We start from the raw sequence: 21,795 nt of genomic DNA on the forward strand, positions 1-21,795 counted from the left end.
ATTCAGCATTCCAGGCGTTCATCCTATTGTTGATTCACCATTCCAGGTGTTGATCCGATTGATGATTCAGCATTCCAGGCATTCATCCTATTGATGAATCAGCATTACAAGTGTTGATCCTGCTGATGGTTAAGCCATCCAGGTGTTCATCCTATTGATGATTCAGCATTCCAAGTGTTTATCCGATTGATGATTCAGCATTCCAGGTGTTGATCCGATTGATGATTCAGCATTCCAGGCGTTCATCCTATTGATGGTTAAGATTTCCAGGTGTTGATCCTATTGATGGTTAAGCCATCCAGGTGTTCATCCTATTGATTCAGCATTCCAGGTGTTGATCCGATTGATGATTCAGCATTCCAGGCGTTCATCCTATTTATGGTTAAGCCATGCAGGCGTTCATCCTATTGATGGTTAAGCCTTGCAGGTTGTTGATCCTATTGTTGATTCACCATTCCAGGTGTTGATCCTATTGTTGATTCACCATTCCAGGTGTTGATCCTATTGACGATTCAGTATTCCAGGCATTCATCCTATTGATGATTCAGCATTCCAGGTGTTGATCCTGCTGATGGTTCAGCATTACAGGTGTTGATCCTATTGATGATTCAGCATTCCAGGTGTTGATCCTGCTGATGGTTCAGCATTACAGGTGTTGATCCTGCTGATGGTTCAGTATTACAGGTGTTGATCCTGCTGATGGTTCATCATGTGGGTGTTGATCCTGCTGATGGTTCATCATGTAGGTGTTGATCCTGCTGATGGTTCATCATGTAGGTGTTGATCCTGCTGAAACCTGTACCTCCCACAAATCTAACAATGTGAGGTTTTTAACGTTCTCTACAAATTTATTCTTCATTTTTTTGCAGCCTCCAACGGTTTGTCTCGCAGGTCAAATAGCTCCCTGCCCTGCGTACTACTCGCTGTGTAACACCTGTACGTGCACTACTCGCTGTGTAACACCTATACGATGCACGACTCGCTGTGTAACACCTGTACGTGCATTTATTACAGTGCAGCACCTGTACGTACACTACTTAAGGCATGGCACCTTCACCTGTAGCGCTCATGTTGGCGGCGCAGTACCTCCAAGTGGTGCTCCACCTGTTCGTGTGGGTTACTCCCACATTCTGTCAGTCGAACAGCACCTTCGGTTGGTGGTACCTCGGTTTGCGGATTTATACAAGGTGGAACGGAATCCTCACATAAACCCCAACACTCAACCTTCCCGATGCCCCGCCCCATTTCTCCCTCTGTCAGTCCCTCCCTCTCTCAACGTCTTCTTCTTCCTCTCATCCCATCAATTCATTACACCCCCGCCCATCTACCAGTACCACCTTCTTCCTCCGCCCAAAGTATAAAGTCCTCGCTCTTCGGAGTAAAGCAACGTCCGCTGTCGGGTGTCACAGAACGCGGAGTGCGGGAGGGTCTTGGGTCCAGTGCGTGTCGAATGTGGGGAAAGCTCGGAGGGGAGTCGATCCCTCGGAAGAACCGCATCCGAAGAAGAGCTGCGAATCTGGAGGACCCCGGTCTCACGTGCCTGTTTCTAAGCAACCGAGTGACGCTACAGCTGTTCGAGCTGTTGCACGTCGTTCATATGTGTGGTACACGTGGTACGTGCGGAACACGTGGTGCGTGTAAGAAACGGCAGGAAGAGCGAGAGCGTTTGAGGTACACTCGAGAAGACTCGAACCTCGGCGAGTGTCGGAGGAGGGTGAACCGGGAGGGGAACCGAGGTATCTGCAGGAGCGGCAGACCCCGAGCTCCCCGAGCTTTGGGTCCACCATGTGGATCAGTGGTAGGAAACCACGGGCTAACCGCAAATATACCGCAATCTGATTACGGAAACAACAGAAATTCGAAGCAGCATTCCAACCAAATATATACTGTACTACACAGTCTGGCCTGTCAATATACGTGTGTGTATGTGTGTGTGTGTGTGTATGTGTGTGTGTGTGTGTGTGTGTGTGTGTGTGTGTGTGTGTGTGTGTGTGTGTGTGTGTGTGTGTGTGTGTGTGTGTGTGTGTGTGTGTAAAATGTGTAATATATCATGCATCATATGTGTATACAATACGATGTGTGTATGATGTGTATTTGTGTATATAGCTTATAATATGTATATAATAATATACGAACAATAACATAATAATATATAAAATAATATGTAGTACATATAAATATATACGTACAATATGCTTGCACATAATACACATCGTAACATGTGTGAGTCAGAGTCGACAACTCCTCGACGGGTCAGAGTGAGAGTGCCCTGCTTACGACGATCAGTCAGTATTCCACTGATAGGCCGGATCTGGATTCAGACCTGAACCAACATCTAATCGACTTGTTCTTGTCACCCAACCAACTTATCCCCCAAGTTTAGTCATAACTCGTCCATAACTTTTTCAAACATCATGTTATATATCGCTTTTCTCCTGATCTCCCAATGGTGAAGAATCACTTAAAAATTAAATAACTCACATCCGAATCCATATTCAGATCTTCACCAAAACCGAATGGAATCGTCCTTGTCACACACCCAATCTGTTCACCAAGTTTCGTCCAAATCCGTCCATAACTTTTTGAGATGTCCTGCTATGTATCGTTTTTGGCCCGATCTCCCAATGGTGAAGAATCACTTTAAAAATTCTACAAGCCAGATCCGGATCTTCACCAAAATGTAATCATTTCGTCCTTGTCACATACGCTACATCTCTGCCAAATTTCGTATGAATCTGTCCACAACTTTTTGAGATATCTTGTTCACAGACAAACAGACAGGGGTGAAAACATAACCTCCGTCCACCTTGGGTGGTGGAGGTAAGAAAATCGAACAAAATTCAACGAAGGAGCCAAAAAAAATCCGAAATCAAACAAAAATGAGAAATCAGAAACAAGAATCAGTAGATCAAAATTAATTAAATGACAAAACAATAAGAAATCATTGTGCCACCCTACGTATCCCCATGGCCTCTGCCACCCCCAATTGGGGGGGAGGGGGAGGGGAGGGGACAAAAGTGAGAAATGGGGAGCTTGTCCTGAGGAATTGTTTTTGTTTTTTTTGTATACAAGATCGGTGAGCAGAGGGGAGTTGACTGGGGGAACCCCCCTCAACTCTCCCCCCCCCCCCACCTCGATGGTCTGTGGTGTCCCACCTCAATGTTACCCCAGCCCCAGATAGGCCACGAGTGCACAGTGAACATGTATTTATTTATTTTTCTGACATGTAGCTAGTTTTATATTTATTTATTTTTCTGTGACATGTAGCTAGTTTTGTATTTATTTATTTTTCTGTGACATGTAGCTAGTTTTGTATTTATTTCTTTTTCTGTGACATGTAGCTAGTTTTATATTTATTTCTTTTTCTGTGACATGTAGCTAGTTTTATATTTATTTCTTTTTCTGTGACATGTAGCTAGTTTTGTATTTATTTCTTTTTCTGTGACATGTAGCTAGTTTTGTATTTATTTATTTTTCTGACATGTAGCTTGTTTTATATTTATTTATTTTTCTGTGACATGTAGCTAGTTTTATATTTATTTATTTTTCTGTGACATGTAGCTAGTTTTGTATTTATTTCTTTTTCTGTGACATGTAGCTAGTTTTGTATTTATTTATTTTTCTGACATGTAGCTTGTTTTATATTTATTTATTTTTCTGTGACATGTAGCTAGTTTTATATTTATTTATTTTTCTGTGACATGTCGCTAGTTTTGTATTTATTTCTTTTTCTGTGACATGTAGCTAGTTTTGTATTTATTTATTTTTCTGACATGTAGCTTGTTTTATATTTATTAATTTTTCTGTGACATGTAGCTAGTTTTATATTTATTTATTTTTCTGTGACATGTAGCTAGTTTTGTATTTATTTATTTTTCTGTGACATGTAGCTAGTTTTATATTTATTTATTTTTCTGTGACATGTAGCTAGTTTTGTATTTATTTATTTTTCTGTGACATGTAGCTAGTTTTGTATTTATTTCTTTTTCTGTGACATGTAGCTAGTTTTGTATTTATTTATTTTTCTGACATGTAGCTAGTTTTATATTTATTTATTTTTCTGTGACATGTAGCTAGTTTTGTATTTATTTCTTTTTCTGTGACATGTAGCTAGTTTTATATTTATTTCTTTTTCTGTGACATGTAGCTAGTTTTGTATTTATTTCTTTTTCTGTGACATGTAGCTAGTTTTGTATTTATTTCTTTTTCTGTGACATGTAGCTAGTTTTGTATTTATTTATTTTTCTGACATGTAGCTAGTTTTATATTTATTTATTTTTCTGTGACATGTAGCTAGTTTTGTATTTATTTCTTTTTCTGTGACATGTAGCTAGTTTTATATTTATTTATTTTTCTGTGACATGTAGCTAGTTTTATATTTATTTCTTTTTCTGTGACATGTAGCTAGTTTTGTATTTATTTCTTTTTCTGTGACATGTAGCTAGTTTTGTATTTATTTCTTTTTCTGTGACATGTAGCTAGTTTTGTATTTATTTCTTTTTCTGTGACATGTAGCTGGTTTTGTATTTATTTCTTTTTCTGTGACATGTAGCTAGTTTTGTATTTATTTCTTTTTCTGTGACATGTAGCTAGTTTTGTATTTATTTCTTTTTCTGTGTGACATAGCTAGTTTTGTATTTATTTCTTTTTCTGTGACATGTAGCTAGTTTTATATTTATTTCTTTTTCTGTGACATGTAGCTAGTTTTATATTTATTTCTTTTTCTGTGACATGTAGCTAGTTTTATATTTATTTATTTTTCTGTGACATGTAGCTAGTTTTGTATTTATTTCTTTTTCTGTGTGACATAGCTAGTTTTGTATTTATTTTTCTGTGTGACATGTAGCTAGTTTTGTATTTATTTCTTTTTCTGTGACATGTAGCTAGTTTTATATTTATTTATTTTTCTGTGACATGTAGCTAGTTTTATATTTATTTCTTTTTCTGTGACATGTAGCTAGTTTTGTATTTATTTCTTTTTCTGTGACATGTAGCTAGTTTTGTATTTATTTCTTTTTCTGTGACATGTAGCTAGTTTTGTATTTATTTCTTTTTCTGTGACATGTAGCTGGTTTTGTATTTATTTCTTTTTCTGTGACATGTAGCTAGTTTTGTATTTATTTCTTTTTCTGTGACATGTAGCTAGTTTTGTATTTATTTCTTTTTCTGTGTGACGTAGCTAGTTTTGTATTTATTTCTTTTTCTGTGACATGTAGCTAGTTTTATATTTATTTCTTTTTCTGTGACATGTAGCTAGTTTTATATTTATTTCTTTTTCTGTGACATGTAGCTAGTTTTATATTTATTTATTTTTCTGTGACATGTAGCTAGTTTTGTATTTATTTCTTTTTCTGTGTGACATAGCTAGTTTTGTATTTATTTTTCTGTGTGACATGTAGCTAGTTTTGTATTTATTTCTTTTTCTGTGACATGTAGCTAGTTTTGTATTTATTTCTTTTTTCTGTGACATGTAGCTAGTTTTATATTTATTTATTTTTCTGTGTGACATGTAGCTAGTTTTATATTTATTTCTTTTTCTGTGACATGTAGCTAGTTTTATATTTATTTCTTTTTCTGTGTGACATGTAGCTAGTTTTGTATTTATTTCTTTTTCTGTGACATGTAGCTAGTTTTATATTTATTTATTTTTCTGTGACATGTAGCTAGTTTTGTATTTATTTATTTTTCTGTGTGACATGTAGCTAGTTTTATATTTATTTCTTTTTCTGTGACATGTAGCTAGTTTTATATTTATTAATTTTTCTGTGACATGTAGCTAGCTAGTTTTATATTTATTTCTTTTTCTGTGTGACATGTAGCTAGTTTTATATTTATTTCTTTTTCTGTGTGACGTAGCTAGTTTTATATTTATTAATTTTTCTGTGACATGTAGCTAGCTAGTTTTATATTTATTTCTTTTTCTGTGTGACATGTAGCTAGTTTTATATTTATTTCTTTTTCTGTGTGACGTAGCTAGTTTTGTATTTATTTATTTTTCTGTGACATGTAGCTAGTTTTATATTTATTTCTTTTTCTGTGTGACATGTAGCTAGTTTTATATTTATTTATTTTTCTGTGTGACATGTAGCTAGTTTTATATTTATTTCTTTTTCTGTGTGACATAGCTAGTTTTGTATTTATTTCTTTTTCTGTGACATGTAGCTAGTTTTATATTTATTTCTTTTTCTGTGTGACATGTTGCTAGTTTTATATTTATTTATTTTTCTGTGTGACATGTAGCTAGATTTGTATTTATTTCTTTTTCTGTGTGACATGTAGCTAGTTTTATATTTATTTATTTTTCTGTGTGACATGTAGCTAGTTTTGTATTTATTTCTTTTTCTGTGTGACGTGGAGCTAGTTTTATATTTATTTATTTTTCTGTGACATGTAGCTAGTTTTGTATTTATTTCTTTTTCTGTTACATGCAGCTAGTTTTGTATTTATTTCTTTTTCTGTGACATGGAGCTAGTTTTCTATTTATTTCTTTTTCTGTTACATGTAGCTAGTTTTGTATTTATTTCTTTTTCTGTGTGACATGTAGCTAGTTTTGTATTTATTTCTTTTTCTGTGACATGTAGCTAGTTTTATATTTATTTATTTTTCTGTGACATGTAGCTAGTTTTGTATTTATTTATTTTTCTGTGTGACATGTAGCTAGTTTTATATTTATTTCTTTTTCTGTGACATGTAGCTAGTTTTATATTTATTAATTTTTCTGTGACATGTAGCTAGCTAGTTTTATATTTATTTCTTTTTCTGTGTGACATGTAGCTAGTTTTATATTTATTTCTTTTTCTGTGTGACGTAGCTAGTTTTATATTTATTAATTTTTCTGTGACATGTAGCTAGCTAGTTTTATATTTATTTCTTTTTCTGTGTGACATGTAGCTAGTTTTATATTTATTTCTTTTTCTGTGTGACGTAGCTAGTTTTGTATTTATTTATTTTTCTGTGACATGTAGCTAGTTTTATATTTATTTCTTTTTCTGTGTGACATGTAGCTAGTTTTATATTTATTTATTTTTCTGTGTGACATGTAGCTAGTTTTATATTTATTTCTTTTTCTGTGTGACATAGCTAGTTTTGTATTTATTTCTTTTTCTGTGACATGTAGCTAGTTTTATATTTATTTCTTTTTCTGTGTGACATGTTGCTAGTTTTATATTTATTTATTTTTCTGTGTGACATGTAGCTAGATTTGTATTTATTTCTTTTTCTGTGTGACATGTAGCTAGTTTTATATTTATTTATTTTTCTGTGTGACATGTAGCTAGTTTTGTATTTATTTCTTTTTCTGTGTGACGTGGAGCTAGTTTTATATTTATTTATTTTTCTGTGACATGTAGCTAGTTTTGTATTTATTTCTTTTTCTGTTACATGCAGCTAGTTTTGTATTTATTTCTTTTTCTGTGACATGGAGCTAGTTTTCTATTTATTTCTTTTTCTGTTACATGTAGCTAGTTTTGTATTTATTTCTTTTTCTGTGTGACATGTAGCTAGTTTTGTATTTATTTCTTTTTCTGTGACGTAGCTAGTTTTGTATTTATTTCTTTTTCTGTGACATGTAGCTAGTTTAATATTTATTTATTTTTCTGTGTGACATGTAGCTAGTTTTGTATTTACTAGGGCGTGCCCGTACGTGGGTGCAAAAAAACATGCGTGCAAACAACAACAACAAAAAAAAACTTTGAAACCACGTGGCAGTAACGACCACAGAACCCCCCCCCTCTATTTACATGAAATGGTTTGGTCCATTCGCAAAGCCAAAGCGAACGGCTTGCGAGTACGGTGACCATACCTTGGGAACCACTTGTCCGATTAATTTCAAACCTTGAAAAGGCACATCCTCGGGTCCCCAGCAATATACCTGGCAAGTTTCAAGTATATCGGACCCGTGGTTGTCGAGAAACAGCGGTCACAGACAAACACACACACACACACACACACACACACACACACACACACACACACACACACACAGACACACACACATACACACAGAGATTACTGGAATTATAGATAGATTTCTTTTTCTGTGACATGTAGCTAGTTTTATATTTATTTCTTTTTCTGTGACATGTAGCTTGCTAGTTTTGTATTTATTTCTTTTTCTGTGTGACATGTAGCTAGTTTTGTATTTCTTTCTTTTTCTGTGTGACATGTAGCTAGTTTTATATTTATTTCTTTTTCTGTGACATGTAGCTTGCTAGTTTTGTATTTATTTCTTTTTCTGTGTGACATGTAGCTAGTTTTGTATTTCTTTCTTTTTCTGTGTGACATGTAGCTAGTTTTATATTTATTTCTTTTTCTGTGACATGTAGCTTGCTAGTTTTGTATTTATTCCTTTTTCTGTGACATGTAGCTAGTTTTATATTTATTTCTTTTTCTGTGACATGTAGCTTGCTAGTTTTGTATTTATTTCTTTTTCTGTGTGACATGTAGCTAGTTTTGTATTTCTTTCTTTTTCTGTGTGACATGTAGCTAGTTTTATATTTATTTCTTTTTCTGTGACATGTAGCTTGCTAGTTTTGTATTTATTTCTTTTTCTGTGACATGTAGCTAGTTTTATATTTATTTCTTTTTCTGTGACATGGAGCTAGTTTTATATTTATTTATTTTTATGTGTGACATGTAGCTAGTTTTATATTTATTTCTTTTTCTGTGACATGTAGCTAGTTTTATATTTACTTATTTTTCTGTGTGACATGTAGCTAGTTTTCTATTTATTTATTTTTCTGTGACATGTAGCTTGTTTTATATTTATTTATTTTTCTGTGACATGTGGCTAGTTTTATATTTATTTCTTTTTCTGTGACATGTAGCTAGTTTTATATTTATTTCTTTTTCTGTGACATGTGGCTAGTTTTATATTTATTTCTTTTTCTGTGACATGTGGCTAGTTTTATATTTATTTCTCTTCTGTGACATGTAGCTAGTTTTGTATTTATTTCTTTTTCTGTGACATGTAGCTAGTTTTATATTTATTTCTTTTTCTGTGACATGTAGCTAGTTTTGTATTTATTTCTTTTTCTGTGACATGTAGCTAGTTTTATATTTATTTCTTTTTCTGTGACATGTAGCTAGTTTTATATTTATTTCTTTTTCTGTGACATGTAGCTAGTTTTGTATTTATTTCTTTTTCTGTGACATGTAGCTAGTTTTATATTTATTTCTTTTTCTGTGACATGTAGCTAGTTTTGTATTTATTTCTTTTTCTGTGACATGTAGCTTGTTTTATATTTATTTCTTTTTCTGTGACATGTAGCTAGTTTTATATTTATTTCTTTTTCTGTGACATGTAGCTAGTTTTGTATTTATTTCTTTTTCTGTGACATGTAGCTAGTTTTATATTTATTTCTTTTTCTGTGACATGTAGCTTGTTTTATATTTATTTATTTTTCTGTGTGACATGTAGCTGGTTTTATATTTATTTCTTTTTCTGTGACATGGAGCTAGTTTTATATTTATTTATTTTTCTGTGTGACATGTAGCTAGTTTTGTATTTATTTCTTTTTCTGTGACATGTAGCTAGTTTTATATTTATTTCTTTTTCTGTGTGACATGTAGCTAGTTTTATATTTATTTCTTTTTCTGTGTGACATGTAGCTAGTTTTATATTTATTTCTTTTTCTGTGTGACATGTAGCTAGTTTTATATTTATTAATTTTTCTGTGACATGTAGCTAGTTTTATATTTATTTCTTTTTCTGTGTGACGTAGCTAGTTTTGTATTTATTTCTTTTTCTGTGTGACATGTAGCTAGTTTTGTATTTATTTCTTTTTCTGTGACATGTAGCTAGTTTTATATTTATTTCTTTTTCTGTGACATGTAGCTTGTTTTATATTTATTTATTTTTCTGTGTGACATGTAGCTAGTTTTATATTTATTTCTTTATCTGTGACATGGAGCTAGTTTTATATTTATTTATTTTTCTGTGTGACATGTAGCTCGTTTTGTATTTATTTCTTTTTCTGTGACATGTAGCTAGTTTTATATTTATTTCTTTTTCTGTGTGACATGTAGCTAGTTTTATATTTATTTCTTTTTCTGTGTGACATGTTGCTAGTTTTATATTTATTTCTTTTTCTGTGTGACATGTAGCTAGTTTTATATTTATTAATTTTTCTGTGACATGTAGCTAGTTTTGTATTTATTTCTTTTTCTGTGACATGTAGCTAGTTTTATATTTATTAATTTTTCTGTGACATGTAGCTAGTTTTATATTTATTTCTTTTTCTGTGACATGTAGCTAGTTTTATATTTATTTCTTTTTCTGTGACATGTAGCTAGTTTTATATTTATTTCTTTTTCTGTGTGACATGTTGCTAGTTTTATATTTATTTCTTTTTCTGTGTGACATGTAGCTAGTTTTATATTTATTAATTTTTCTGTGACATGTAGCTAGTTTTATATTTATTTCTTTTTCTGTGTGACATGTAGCTAGTTTTATATTTATTAATTTTTCTGTGACATGTAGCTAGTTTTATATTTATTTCTTTTTCTGTGACATGTAGCTTGCTAGTTTTGTATTTATTTCTTTTTCTGTTACATGTAGCTAGTTTTATATTTATGTCTTTTTCTGTGACATGGAGCTAGTTTTATATTTATTTCTTTATCTGTGACATGGAGCTAGTTTTATATTTATTTCTTTTTTTCTGTGTGACATGTAGCTAGTTTTATATTTATTTCTTTTTCTGTGACATGGAGCTAGTTTTATATTTATTTATTTTCTGTGTGACATGTAGCTAGTTTTATATTTATTTCTTTTTCTGTGACATGTAGCTAGTTTTATATTTACTTATTTTTCTGTGTGACATGTAGCTAGTTTTGTATTTATTTCTTTTTCTGTGACATGTAGCTTGTTTTATATTTATTTATTTTTCTGTGTGACATGTAGCTAGTTTTATATTTATTAATTTTTCTGTGACATGTAGCTAGCTAGTTTTATATTTATGTATTTTTCTGTGACATGTAGCTAGTTTTATATTTATTTATTTTTCTGTATGACATGTAGCAAGTTTTGTATTTATTTCTTTTTCTGTGACATGTAGCTAGCTAGTTTTATATTTATTTATTTTTCTGTGTGACATGTAGCTAGTTTTGTATTTATTTCTTTTTCTGTAACATGTAGCTAGTTTTATATTTATTTATTTTTCTGTGTGACATGTAGCTAGTTTTATATTTATTTCTTTTTCTGTGACATGTAGCTAGTTTTATATTTATTTATTTTTCTGTATGACATGTAGCAAGTTTTGTATTTATTTCTTTTTCTGTGACATGTAGCTAGCTAGTTTTATATTTATTTATTTTTCTGTGTGACATGTAGCTAGTTTTGTATTTATTTCTTTTTCTGTGACATGTAGCTAGTTTTATATTTATTTATTTTTCTGTATGACATGTAGCAAGTTTTGTATTTATTTCTTTTTCTGTGACATGTAGCTAGCTAGTTTTATATTTATTTATTTTTCTGTGTGACATGTAGCTAGTTTTGTATTTATTTCTTTTTCTGTAACATGTAGCTAGTTTTATATTTATTTATTTTTCTGTGTGACATGTAGCTAGTTTTATATTTATTTCTTTTTCTGTGACATGTAGCTAGTTTTATATTTATTTCTTTTTCTTTAACATGTAGCTTGTTTTATATTTATTTATTTTTCTGTGTGACATGTAGCTAGTTTTATATTTATTTCTTTTTCTGTGACATGTAGCTAGTTTTATATTTATTTCTTTTTCTGTGACATGTAGCTTGTTTTATATTTATGTATTTTTCTGTGACATGTAGCTAGTTTTATATTTATTAACGCACAGGTTGTAAACCTGGTGCGTTATAGCGTTTGCCTGGGAATTTCGGGCGCTCAAAAGTGAAGCTAGTTTCTGTCACCCATTTCTGTCGCTCATTTCTGTCGCTCATTTCTGTCGCTCAGATGTGTAAACATGACGTCATCAAATCTATATTTATAGGATAGGTTATAGGAGATATATATGTTATAGGATAGGAATATAGGACCCAAATGACCCAGAGGACCCAAATGACCCAGAGGACCCAAATGACCCAGAGGACCCAAATGACCCAGAGGACCCAGAGGACCCAGAGGACCCAAATGACCCAGAGGACCCAAATGACCCAGAGGACCCAAATGACCCAGAGGACCCAAATGACCCAGAGGACCCAAATGACCCAAATGACCCAAATGACCCAGAGGACCCAAATGACCCAGAGGACCCAAATGACCCAGAGGACCCAAATGACCCAAATGACCCAGAGGACCCAAATGACCCAGAGGACCCAAATGACCCAGAGGACCCAGAGGACCCAAATGACCCAGAGGACCCAAATGACCCAGAGGACCCAAATGACCCAGAGGACCCAAATGACCCAGAGGACCCAAATGACCCAGAGGACCCAAATGACCCAGAGGACCCAAATGACCCAGAGGACCCAAATGACCCAGAGGACCCAAATGACCCAGAGGACCCAAATGACCCAGAGGACCCAAATGACCCAGAGGACCCAAATGACCCAGAGGACCCAAATGACCCAGAGGACCCAAATGACCCAGAGGACCCAAATGACCCAGAGGACCCAAATGACCCAAATGACCCAGAGGACCCAAATGACCCAGAGGACCCAAATGACCCAGAGGACCCAAATGACCCAGAGGACCCAAATGACCCAGAGGACCCAAATGACCCAGAGGACCCAAATGACCCAGAGGACCCAAATGACCCAGAGGACCCAAATGACCCAGAGGACCCAGAGGACCCAAATGACCCAGAGGACCCAAATGACCCAGAGGACCCAAATGACCCAGAGGACCCAAATGACCCAGAGGACCCAAATGACCCAGAGGACCCAAATGACCCAGAGGACCCAAATGACCCAGAGGACCCAAATGACCCAGAGGACCCAAATGACCCAGAGGACCCAAATGACCCAGAGGACCCAAATGACCCAGAGGACCCAAATGACCCAGAGGACCCAAATGACCCAGAGGACCCAAATGACCCAGAGGACCCAAATGACCCAGAGGACCCAAATGACCCAGAGGACCCAAATGACCCAGAGGACCCAAATGACCCAAATGACCCAGAGGACCCAAATGACCCAGAGGACCCAAATGACCCAGAGGACCCAAATGACCCAGAGGACCCAAATGACCCAGAGGACCCAAATGACCCAGAGGACCCAAATGACCCAGAGGACCCAAATGACCCAGAGGACCCAAATGACCCAGAGGACCCAGAGGACCCAAATGACCCAAATGACCCAGAGGACCCAAATGACCCAGAGGACCCAAATGACCCAGAGGACCCAAATGACCCAGAGGACCCAAATGACCCAGAGGACCCAAATGACCCAGAGGACCCAAATGACCCAGAGGACCCAAATGACCCAGAGGACCCAAATGACCCAGAGGACCCAAATGACCCAGAGGACCCAAATGACCCAGAGGACCCAAATGACCCAGAGGACCCAGAGGACCCAGAGGACCCAAATGACCCAGAGGACCCAGAGGACCCAAATGACCCAAATGACCCAGAGGACCCAGAGGACCCAGAGGACCCAAATGACCCAGAGGACCCAAATGACCCAGAGGACCCAAATGACCCAGAGGACCCAAATGACCCAGAGGACCCAAATGACCCAGAGGACCCAAATGACCCAGAGGACCCAAATGACCCAGAGGACCCAAATGACCCAGAGGACCCAAATGACCCAGAGGACCCAAATGACCCAGAGGACCCAAATGACCCAGAGGACCCAAATGACCCAGAGGACCCAAATGACCCAAATGACCCAGAGGACCCAAATGACCCAGAGGACCCAAATGACCCAGAGGACCCAAATGACCCAGAGGACCCAAATGACCCAGAGGACCCAAATGACCCAGAGGACCCAAAGGACCCAGAGGACCCAAATGACCCAGAGGACCCAGAGGACCCAGAGGACCCAAATGACCCAGAGGACCCAGAGGACCCAAATGACCCAGAGGACCCAGAGGACCCAAATGACCCAGAGGACCCAAATGACCCAAATGACCCAGAGGACCCAAATGACCCAGAGGACCCAAATGACCCAGAGCACCCAAATGACCCAGAGGACCCAAATGACCCAAATGACCCAAATGACCCAAATGACCCAGAGGACCCAAATGACCCAGAGGACCCAAATGACCCAGAGGACCCAAATGACCCAGAGGACCCAAATGACCCAGAGGACCCAAATGACCCAGAGGACCCAAATGACCCAAATGACCCAGAGGACCCAAATTCTATGTATGTTTCTATGATGATGTATGTTTTGGTGAAAGTACATAATGTGAATACTAGTAGCAATTTTACAAAAACCATGGCATAATTTCAAATCTTGACCCGAGATGATAATTATGCTACATCATAATTTCCATGTGCCAACCTGGGCGGAATCCAAGTGGATTCACTTGTTTATTTTTCTGTATGACATGTAGCAAGTTTTGTATTTATTTCTTTTTCTGTGACATGTAGCTAGCTAGTTTTATATTTATTTATTTTTCTGTGTGACATGTAGCTAGTTTTGTATTTATTTCTTTTTCTGTAACATGTAGCTAGTTTTATATTTATTTATTTTTCTGTGTGACATGTAGCTAGTTTTATATTTATTTCTTTTTCTGTGACATGTAGCTAGTTTTATATTTATTTATTTTTCTGTGTGACATGTAGCTAGTTTTGTATTTCTTTCTTTTTCTGTGACATGTAGCTAGTTTTATATTTATTTATTTTTCTGTGACATGTAGCTAGTTTTGTATTTATTTCTTTTTCTGTGTGACATGTAGCTAGTTTTGTATTTATTTCTTTTTCTGTGACATGTAGCTAGTTTTATATTTATTTCTTTTTCTGTGACATGTAGTTAGTTTTGTATTTATTTATTTTTCTGTTATATGTAGCTAGTTTTATATTTATTTATTTTTCTGTGTGACATGTAGCTAGTTTTATATTTATTTATTTTTCTGTGACATGTAGCTAGTTTTGTATTTATTTCTTTTTCTGTGTGACATGTAGCTAGTTTTGTATTTCTTTCTTTTTATGTGACATGTAGCTAGTTTTATATTTATTTCTTTTTCTGTGACATGTAGCTAGTTTTATATTTATTTATTTTCTGTGTGACATGTAGCTAGTTTTATATATTTTTTTTTTCTGTGTGACGTAGCTAGTTTTGTATTTATTTCTTTTTCTGTGTGACATGTCGCTAGTTTTGTATTTATTTCTTTTTCTGTAACATGTAGCTAGCTAGTTTTATATTTATTTATTTTTCTGTGTGACATGTAGCTAGTTTTGTATTTCTTTCTTTTTCTGTGACATGTAGCTAGCTAGTTTTATATTTATTTATTTTTCTGTGACATGTAGCTAGTTTTATATTTATTTGTTTTTCTGTGTGACATGTAGCTAGTTTTGTATTTATTTCTTTTTCTGTGACATGTAGCTCGTTTTATATTTATTTCTTTTTCTGTGTGACATGTAGCTAGTTTTGTATTTCTTTCTTTTTCTGTGACATGTAGCTAGTTTTGTATTTATTTCTTTTTCTGTTACATGTAGCTAGTTTTGTATTTATTTCTTTTTTTGTGACATGTAGCTAGTTTTATATTTATTTATTTTTCTGTGACATGTACCTAGTTTTGTATTTATTTCTTTTTCTGTGTGACATGTAGCTAGTTTTATATTTATTAATTTTTCTGTGACATGTAGCTAGTTTTGTATTTATTTATTTTTCTGTGTGACATGTAGCTAGTTTTGTATTTATTTCTTTTTCTGTGACATGTAGCTAGTTTTATATTTATTTATTTTTCTGTGTGACATGTAGCTAGTTTTGTATTTCTTTCTTTTTCTGTGACATGTCGCTGGTTTTATATTTATTTCTTTTTCTGTGACATGTAGTTAGTTTTGTATTTATTTATTTTTCTGTGACATGTAGTTAGTTTTGTATTTATTTATTTTTCTGTTATATGTAGCTAGTTTTATATTTATTTATTTTTCTGTGTGACATGTAGCTAGTTTTATATTTATTTATTTTTCTGTGACATGTAGCTAGTTTTGTATTTATTTCTTTTTCTGTGTGACATGTAGCTAGTTTTATATTTATTTATTTTTCTGTGTGACATGTAGCTAGTTTTCTATATATTTTTTTTCTGTGTGACGTAGCTAGTTTTGTATTTATTTCTTTTTCTGTGTGACATGTAGCTAGTTTTATATTTATTTATTTTTCTGTGTGACATGTAGCTAGTTTTATATTTATTTATTTTTCTGTGACATGTAGCTAGTTTTGTATTTATTTCTTTTTCTGTGTGACATGTAGCTAGTTTTGTATTTATTTATTTTTCTGTGACATGTAGCTAGTTTTATATTTATTTCTTTTTCTGTGACATGTAGTTAGTTTTGTATTTATTTATTTTTCTGTTATATGTAGCTAGTTTTATATTTATTTATTTTTCTGTGTGACATGTAGCTAGTTTTATATTTATTTATTTTTCTGTGACATGTAGCTAGTTTTGTATTTATTTCTTTTTCTGTGTGACATGTAGCTAGTTTTGTATTTCTTTCTTTTTCTGTGACATGTAGCTAGTTTTATATTTATTTCTTTTTCTGTGACATGTAGCTAGTTTTATATTTATTTATTTTTCTGTGTGACATGTAGCTAGTTTTATATATATATTTTTTCTGTGTGACGTAGCTAGTTTTGTATTTATTTCTTTTTCTGTGTGACATGTAGCTAGTTTTATATTTATTTATTTTTCTGTGTGACATGTAGCTAGTTTTATATTTATTTATTTTTCTGTGTGACATGTAGCTAGTTTTGTATTTATTTATTTTTCTGTGACATGTAGCTAGCTAGTTTTATATTTATTTATTTTTCTGTGACATGTAGCTAGTTTTATATTTATTTGTTTTTCTGTGTGACATGTAGCTAGTTTTGTATTTATTTCTTTTTCTGTGACATGTAGCTCGTTTTATATTTATTTCTTTTTCTGTGTGACATGTAGCTAGTTTTGTATTTCTTTCTTTTTCTGTGTGACATGTAGCTAGTTTTGTATTTCTTTCTTTTTCTGTGACATGTAGCTAGCTAGTTTTATATTTATTTATTTTTCTGTGACATGTACCTAGTTTTGTATTTATTTCTTTTTCTGTGTGACATGTAGCTAGTTTTGTATTTATTTATTTTTCTGTTATATGTAGCTAGTTTTATATTTATTTATTTTTCTGTGTGACATGTGGCTAGTTTTATATTTATTTATTTTTCTGTGACATGTAGCTAGTTTTGTATTTATTTCTTTTTTTGTGTGACATGTAGCTAGTTTTGTATTTCTTTCTTTTTCTGTGACATGTAGCTAGTTTTATATTTATTTCTTTTTCTGTGACATGTAGCTAGTTTTATATTTATTTATTTTTCTGTGTGACATGTAGCTAGTTTTATATATATATTTTTTCTGTGTGACGTAGCTAGTTTTGTATTTATTTCTTTTTCTGTGTGACATGTAGCTAGTTTTATATTTATTTATTTTTCTGTGTGACATGTAGCTAGTTTTATATTTATTTATTTTCTGTGTGACATGTAGCTAGTTTTGTATTTATTTATTTTTCTGTGACATGTAGCTAGCTAGTTTTATATTTATTTATTTTTCTGTGACATGTAGCTAGTTTTATATTTATTTCTTTTTCTGTGTGACATGTAGCTAGTTTTATATTTATTTATTTTTCTGTGTGACATGTAGCTAGTTTTATATTTATTTATTTTCTGTGTGACATGTAGCTAGTTTTGTATTTATTTATTTTTCTGTGACATGTAGCTAGCTAGTTTTATATTTATTTATTTTTCTGTGACATGTAGCTAGTTTTATATTTATTTGTTTTTCTGTGTGACATGTAGCTAGTTTTGTATTTCTTTCTTTTTCTGTGTGACATGTAGCTAGTTTTGTATTTCTTTCTTTTTCTGTGACATGTAGCTAGCTAGTTTTATATTTATTTATTTTTCTGTGACATGTACCTAGTTTTGTATTTATTTCTTTTTCTGTGTGACATGTAGCTAGTTTTGTATTTATTTATTTTTCTGTTATATGTAGCTAGTTTTATATTTATTTATTTTTCTGTGTGACATGTGGCTAGTTTTATATTTATTTATTTTTCTGTGACATGTAGCTAGTTTTGTATTTATTTCTTTTTCTGTGTGACATGTAGCTAGTTTTGTATTTCTTTCTTTTTCTGTGACATGTAGCTAGTTTTATATTTATTTCTTTTTCTGTGACATGTAGCTAGTTTTATATTTATTTATTTTTCTGTGTGACATGTAGCTAGTTTTATATATATATTTTTTCTGTGTGACGTAGCTAGTTTTGTATTTATTTCTTTTTCTGTGTGACATGTAGCTAGTTTTATATTTATTTATTTTTCTGTGTGACATGTAGCTAGTTTTATATTTATTTATTTTCTGTGTGACATGTAGCTAGTTTTGTATTTATTTATTTTTCTGTGACATGTAGCTAGCTAGTTTTATATTTATTTATTTTTCTGTGACATGTAGCTAGTTTTATATTTATTTGTTTTTCTGTGTGACATGTAGCTAGTTTTGTATTTATTTCTTTTTCTGTGACATGTAGCTCGTTTTATATTTATTTCTTTTTCTGTGTGACATGTACCTAGTTTTGTATTTATTTCTTTTTCTGTGTGACATGTAGCTAGTTTTATATTTATTTATTTTTATGTGACATGTAGCTAGTTTTGTATTTATTTCTTTTTCTGTGTGACATGTAGCTAGTTTTGTATTTATTTCTTTTTCTGTGACATGTAGCTAGTTTTATATTTATTTCTTTTTCTGTGACATGTAGTTCGTTTTGTATTTATTTATTTTTCTGTTATATGTAGCTAGTTTTATATTTATTTATTTTTCTGTGTGACATGCAGCTAGTTTTGTATTTATTTCTTTTTCTGTGACATGTACCTAGTTTTATATTTATTTCTTTTTCTGTGACATGTAGCTAGTTTTATATTTATTTCTTTTGCTGTGACATGTAGCTAGTTTTATATTTATTTCTTTTTCTGTGTGACATGTATCTAGTTTTATATTTATTTATTTTTCTGTGACATGTAGCTAGTTTTGTATTTATTTATTTTTCTGTGACATGTAGCTAGTTTTGTATTTATTTCTTTTTCTGTGACATGTAGCTAGTTTTGTATTTATTTCTTTTTCTGTGACATGTAGCTAGTTTTGTATTTATTTATTTTTCTGACATGTAGCTAGTTTTATATTTATTTATTTTCTGTGTCATGTAGCTAGTTTTGTATTTATTTCTTTTTCTGTGACATGTAGCTAGTTTTATATTTATTTCTTTTTCTGTGACATGTAGCTAGTTTTATATTTATTTCTTTTTCTGTGACATGTAGCTAGTTTTGTATTTATTTCTTTTTCTGTGACATGTAGCTAGTTTTGTATTTATTTCTTTTTCTGTGACATGTAGCTAGTTTTGTATTTATTTCTTTTTCTGTGACATGTAGCTGGTTTTGTATTTATTTCTTTTTCTGTGACATGTAGCTAGTTTTGTATTTATTTCTTTTTCTGTGACATGTAGCTAGTTTTGTATTTATTTCTTTTTCTGTGACATGTAGCTAGTTTTGTATTTATTTCTTTTTCTGTGTGACATAGCTAGTTTTGTATTTATTTCTTTTTCTGTGACATGTAGCTAGTTTTATATTTATTTCTTTTTCTGTGACATGTAGCTAGTTTTGTATTTATTTCTTTTTCTGTGACATGTAGCTAGTTTTATATTTATTTCTTTTTCTGTGACATGTAGCTAGTTTTATATTTATTTCTTTTTCTGTGACATGTAGCTAGTTTTGTATTTATTTCTTTTTCTGTGACATGTAGCTAGTTTTGTATTTATTTCTTTTTCTGTGACATGTAGCTAGTTTTGTATTTATTTCTTTTTCTGTGACATGTAGCTGGTTTTGTATTTATTTCTTTTTCTGTGACATGTAGCTAGTTTTGTATTTATTTCTTTTTCTGTGACATGTAGCTAGTTTTGTATTTATTTCTTTTTCTGTGACATGTAGCTAGTTTTGTATTTATTTCTTTTTCTGTGTGACATAGCTAGTTTTGTATTTATTTCTTTTTCTGTGACATGTAGCTAGTTTTATATTTATTTCTTTTTCTGTGACATGTAGCTAGTTTTATATTTATTTCTTTTTCTGTGACATGTAGCTAGTTTTATATTTATTTATTTTTCTGTGACATGTAGCTAGTTTTGTATTTATTTCTTTTTCTGTGTGACATAGCTAGTTTTGTATTTATTTTTCTGTGTGACATGTAGCTAGTTTTGTATTTATTTCTTTTTCTGTGACATGTAGCTAGTTTTGTATTTATTTCTTTTTCTGTGACATGTAGCTAGTTTTATATTTATTTCTTTTTCTGTGACATGTAGCTAGTTTTATATTTATTTATTTTTCTGTGTGACGTAGCTAGTTTTGTATTTATTTCTTTTTCTGTGTGACATGTAGCTAGTTTTGTATTTATTTCTTTTTCTGTGACATGTAGCTGGTTTTATATTTATTTCTTTTTCTGTGACATGTAGCTAGTTTTGTATTTATTTCTTTTTCTGTGACATGTTGCTAGTTTTATATTTATTTCTTTTTCTGACATGTAGCAAGTTTTATATTTATTTCTTTTTCTGTGACATGTAGCTAGTTTTATATTTATTTCTTTTTCTGTGACATGTAGCTAGTTTTATATTTATTTCTTTTTCTGTGACATGTAGCTAGTTTTGTATTTATTTCTTTTTTCTGTGTGCTCGTTTTGTATTTATTTCTTTTTCTGTGTGACATGTAGCTAGTTTTGTATTTATTTCTTTTTCTGTGACATGTAGCTAGTTTTATATTTATTTCTTTTTCTGTGACATGTAGCTAGTTTTGTATTTATTTCTTTTTCTGTGACATGTAGCTAGTTTTATATTTATTTCTTTTTCTGTGTGACATGTCGGTAGTTTTATATTTATTAATTTTTCTGTGACACGTAGCTAGTTTTATGTTTATTTCTTTTTCTGTGACATGTAGCTAGTTTTATATTTATTTCTTTTTCTGTGACATGTAGCTTGCTAGTTTTATATTTATTTCTTTTTCTGTGACATGTAGCTAGTTTTATATTTATTTCTTTTTCTGTGACATGTAACCAGTTTTATATTTATTTCTTTTTCTGTGACATGGAGCTAGTTTTATATTTATTTCTTTTTTCTGTGTGACATGTAGCTAGTTTTATATTTATTTCTTTTTCTGTGACATGGAGCTAGTTTTATATTTTTTTCTTTTTCTGTGTGACATGTAGCTAGTTTTATATTTATTTCTTTTTCTGTGACATGTAGCTAGTTTTATATTTACTTATTTTTCTGTGTGACATGTAGCTAGTTTTGTATTTATTTCTTTTTCTGTGACATGTAGCTTGTTTTATATTTATTTATTTTTCTGTGTGACATGTAGCTAGTTTTATATTTATTAATTTTTCTGTGACATGGAGCTAGTTTTATGTTTATTTCTTTTTCTGACATGTAGCTAGTTTTATATTTATTTCTTTTTCTGTGACATGTAGCTAGCTAGTTTTATATTTATTTATTTTTCTGTGTGACATGTAGCTAGTTTTGTATTTATTTCTTTTTCTGTAACATGTAGCTAGCTAGTTTTATATTTATTTATTTTTCTGTGTGACATGTAGCTAGTTTTGTATTTCTTTCTTTTTCTGTGACATGTAGCTAGCTAGTTTTCTATTTATTTCTTTTTCTG

The 21,795-nt window shown here is 32.2% G+C and overlaps 2 protein-coding genes across 5 annotated transcripts in view; one reads left to right on the forward strand and one right to left on the reverse strand.

Annotated features, from left to right (window-relative positions):
- The first annotated feature begins 1,363 nt into the window (after positions 1-1,363).
- LOC137439853 (runt-related transcription factor 3) overlaps positions 1,364-21,795 on the forward strand; it is a 64,808-nt gene continuing 44,376 nt past the window's right edge. For 2 of the 4 annotated variants that reach the window (XM_068136009.2, XM_068136010.2), the window contains exon 1: positions 1,364-1,736. In XM_068136009.2, coding sequence (XP_067992110.2) covers positions 1,451-1,736 — 286 coding nt within the window. In that variant the 5' untranslated portion in view covers positions 1,364-1,450. Of the gene's footprint in view, positions 1,799-21,795 lie in introns of all 4 variants that reach the window. The other 2 variants (XM_068136016.2, XM_068136015.2) reach the window with 2 other exon arrangements.
- Positions 1,814-12,834, reverse strand: LOC144888852 (uncharacterized; the record flags this gene model as incomplete). The annotated part of the gene is made up of 3 exons (XM_078768370.1): positions 1,814-1,835; positions 2,190-2,297; positions 12,344-12,834. Coding segments are annotated over 3 exons (621 nt in total), but the record flags the coding sequence as incomplete, so codon positions are not given.

The sequence above is a fragment of the Myxine glutinosa genome, chromosome 14 (assembly GCF_964187855.1).
Source record: "Myxine glutinosa chromosome 14, kmMyxGlut1.1, whole genome shotgun sequence".
NCBI classification, from domain to species: domain Eukaryota; kingdom Metazoa; phylum Chordata; class Myxini; order Myxiniformes; family Myxinidae; genus Myxine; species Myxine glutinosa.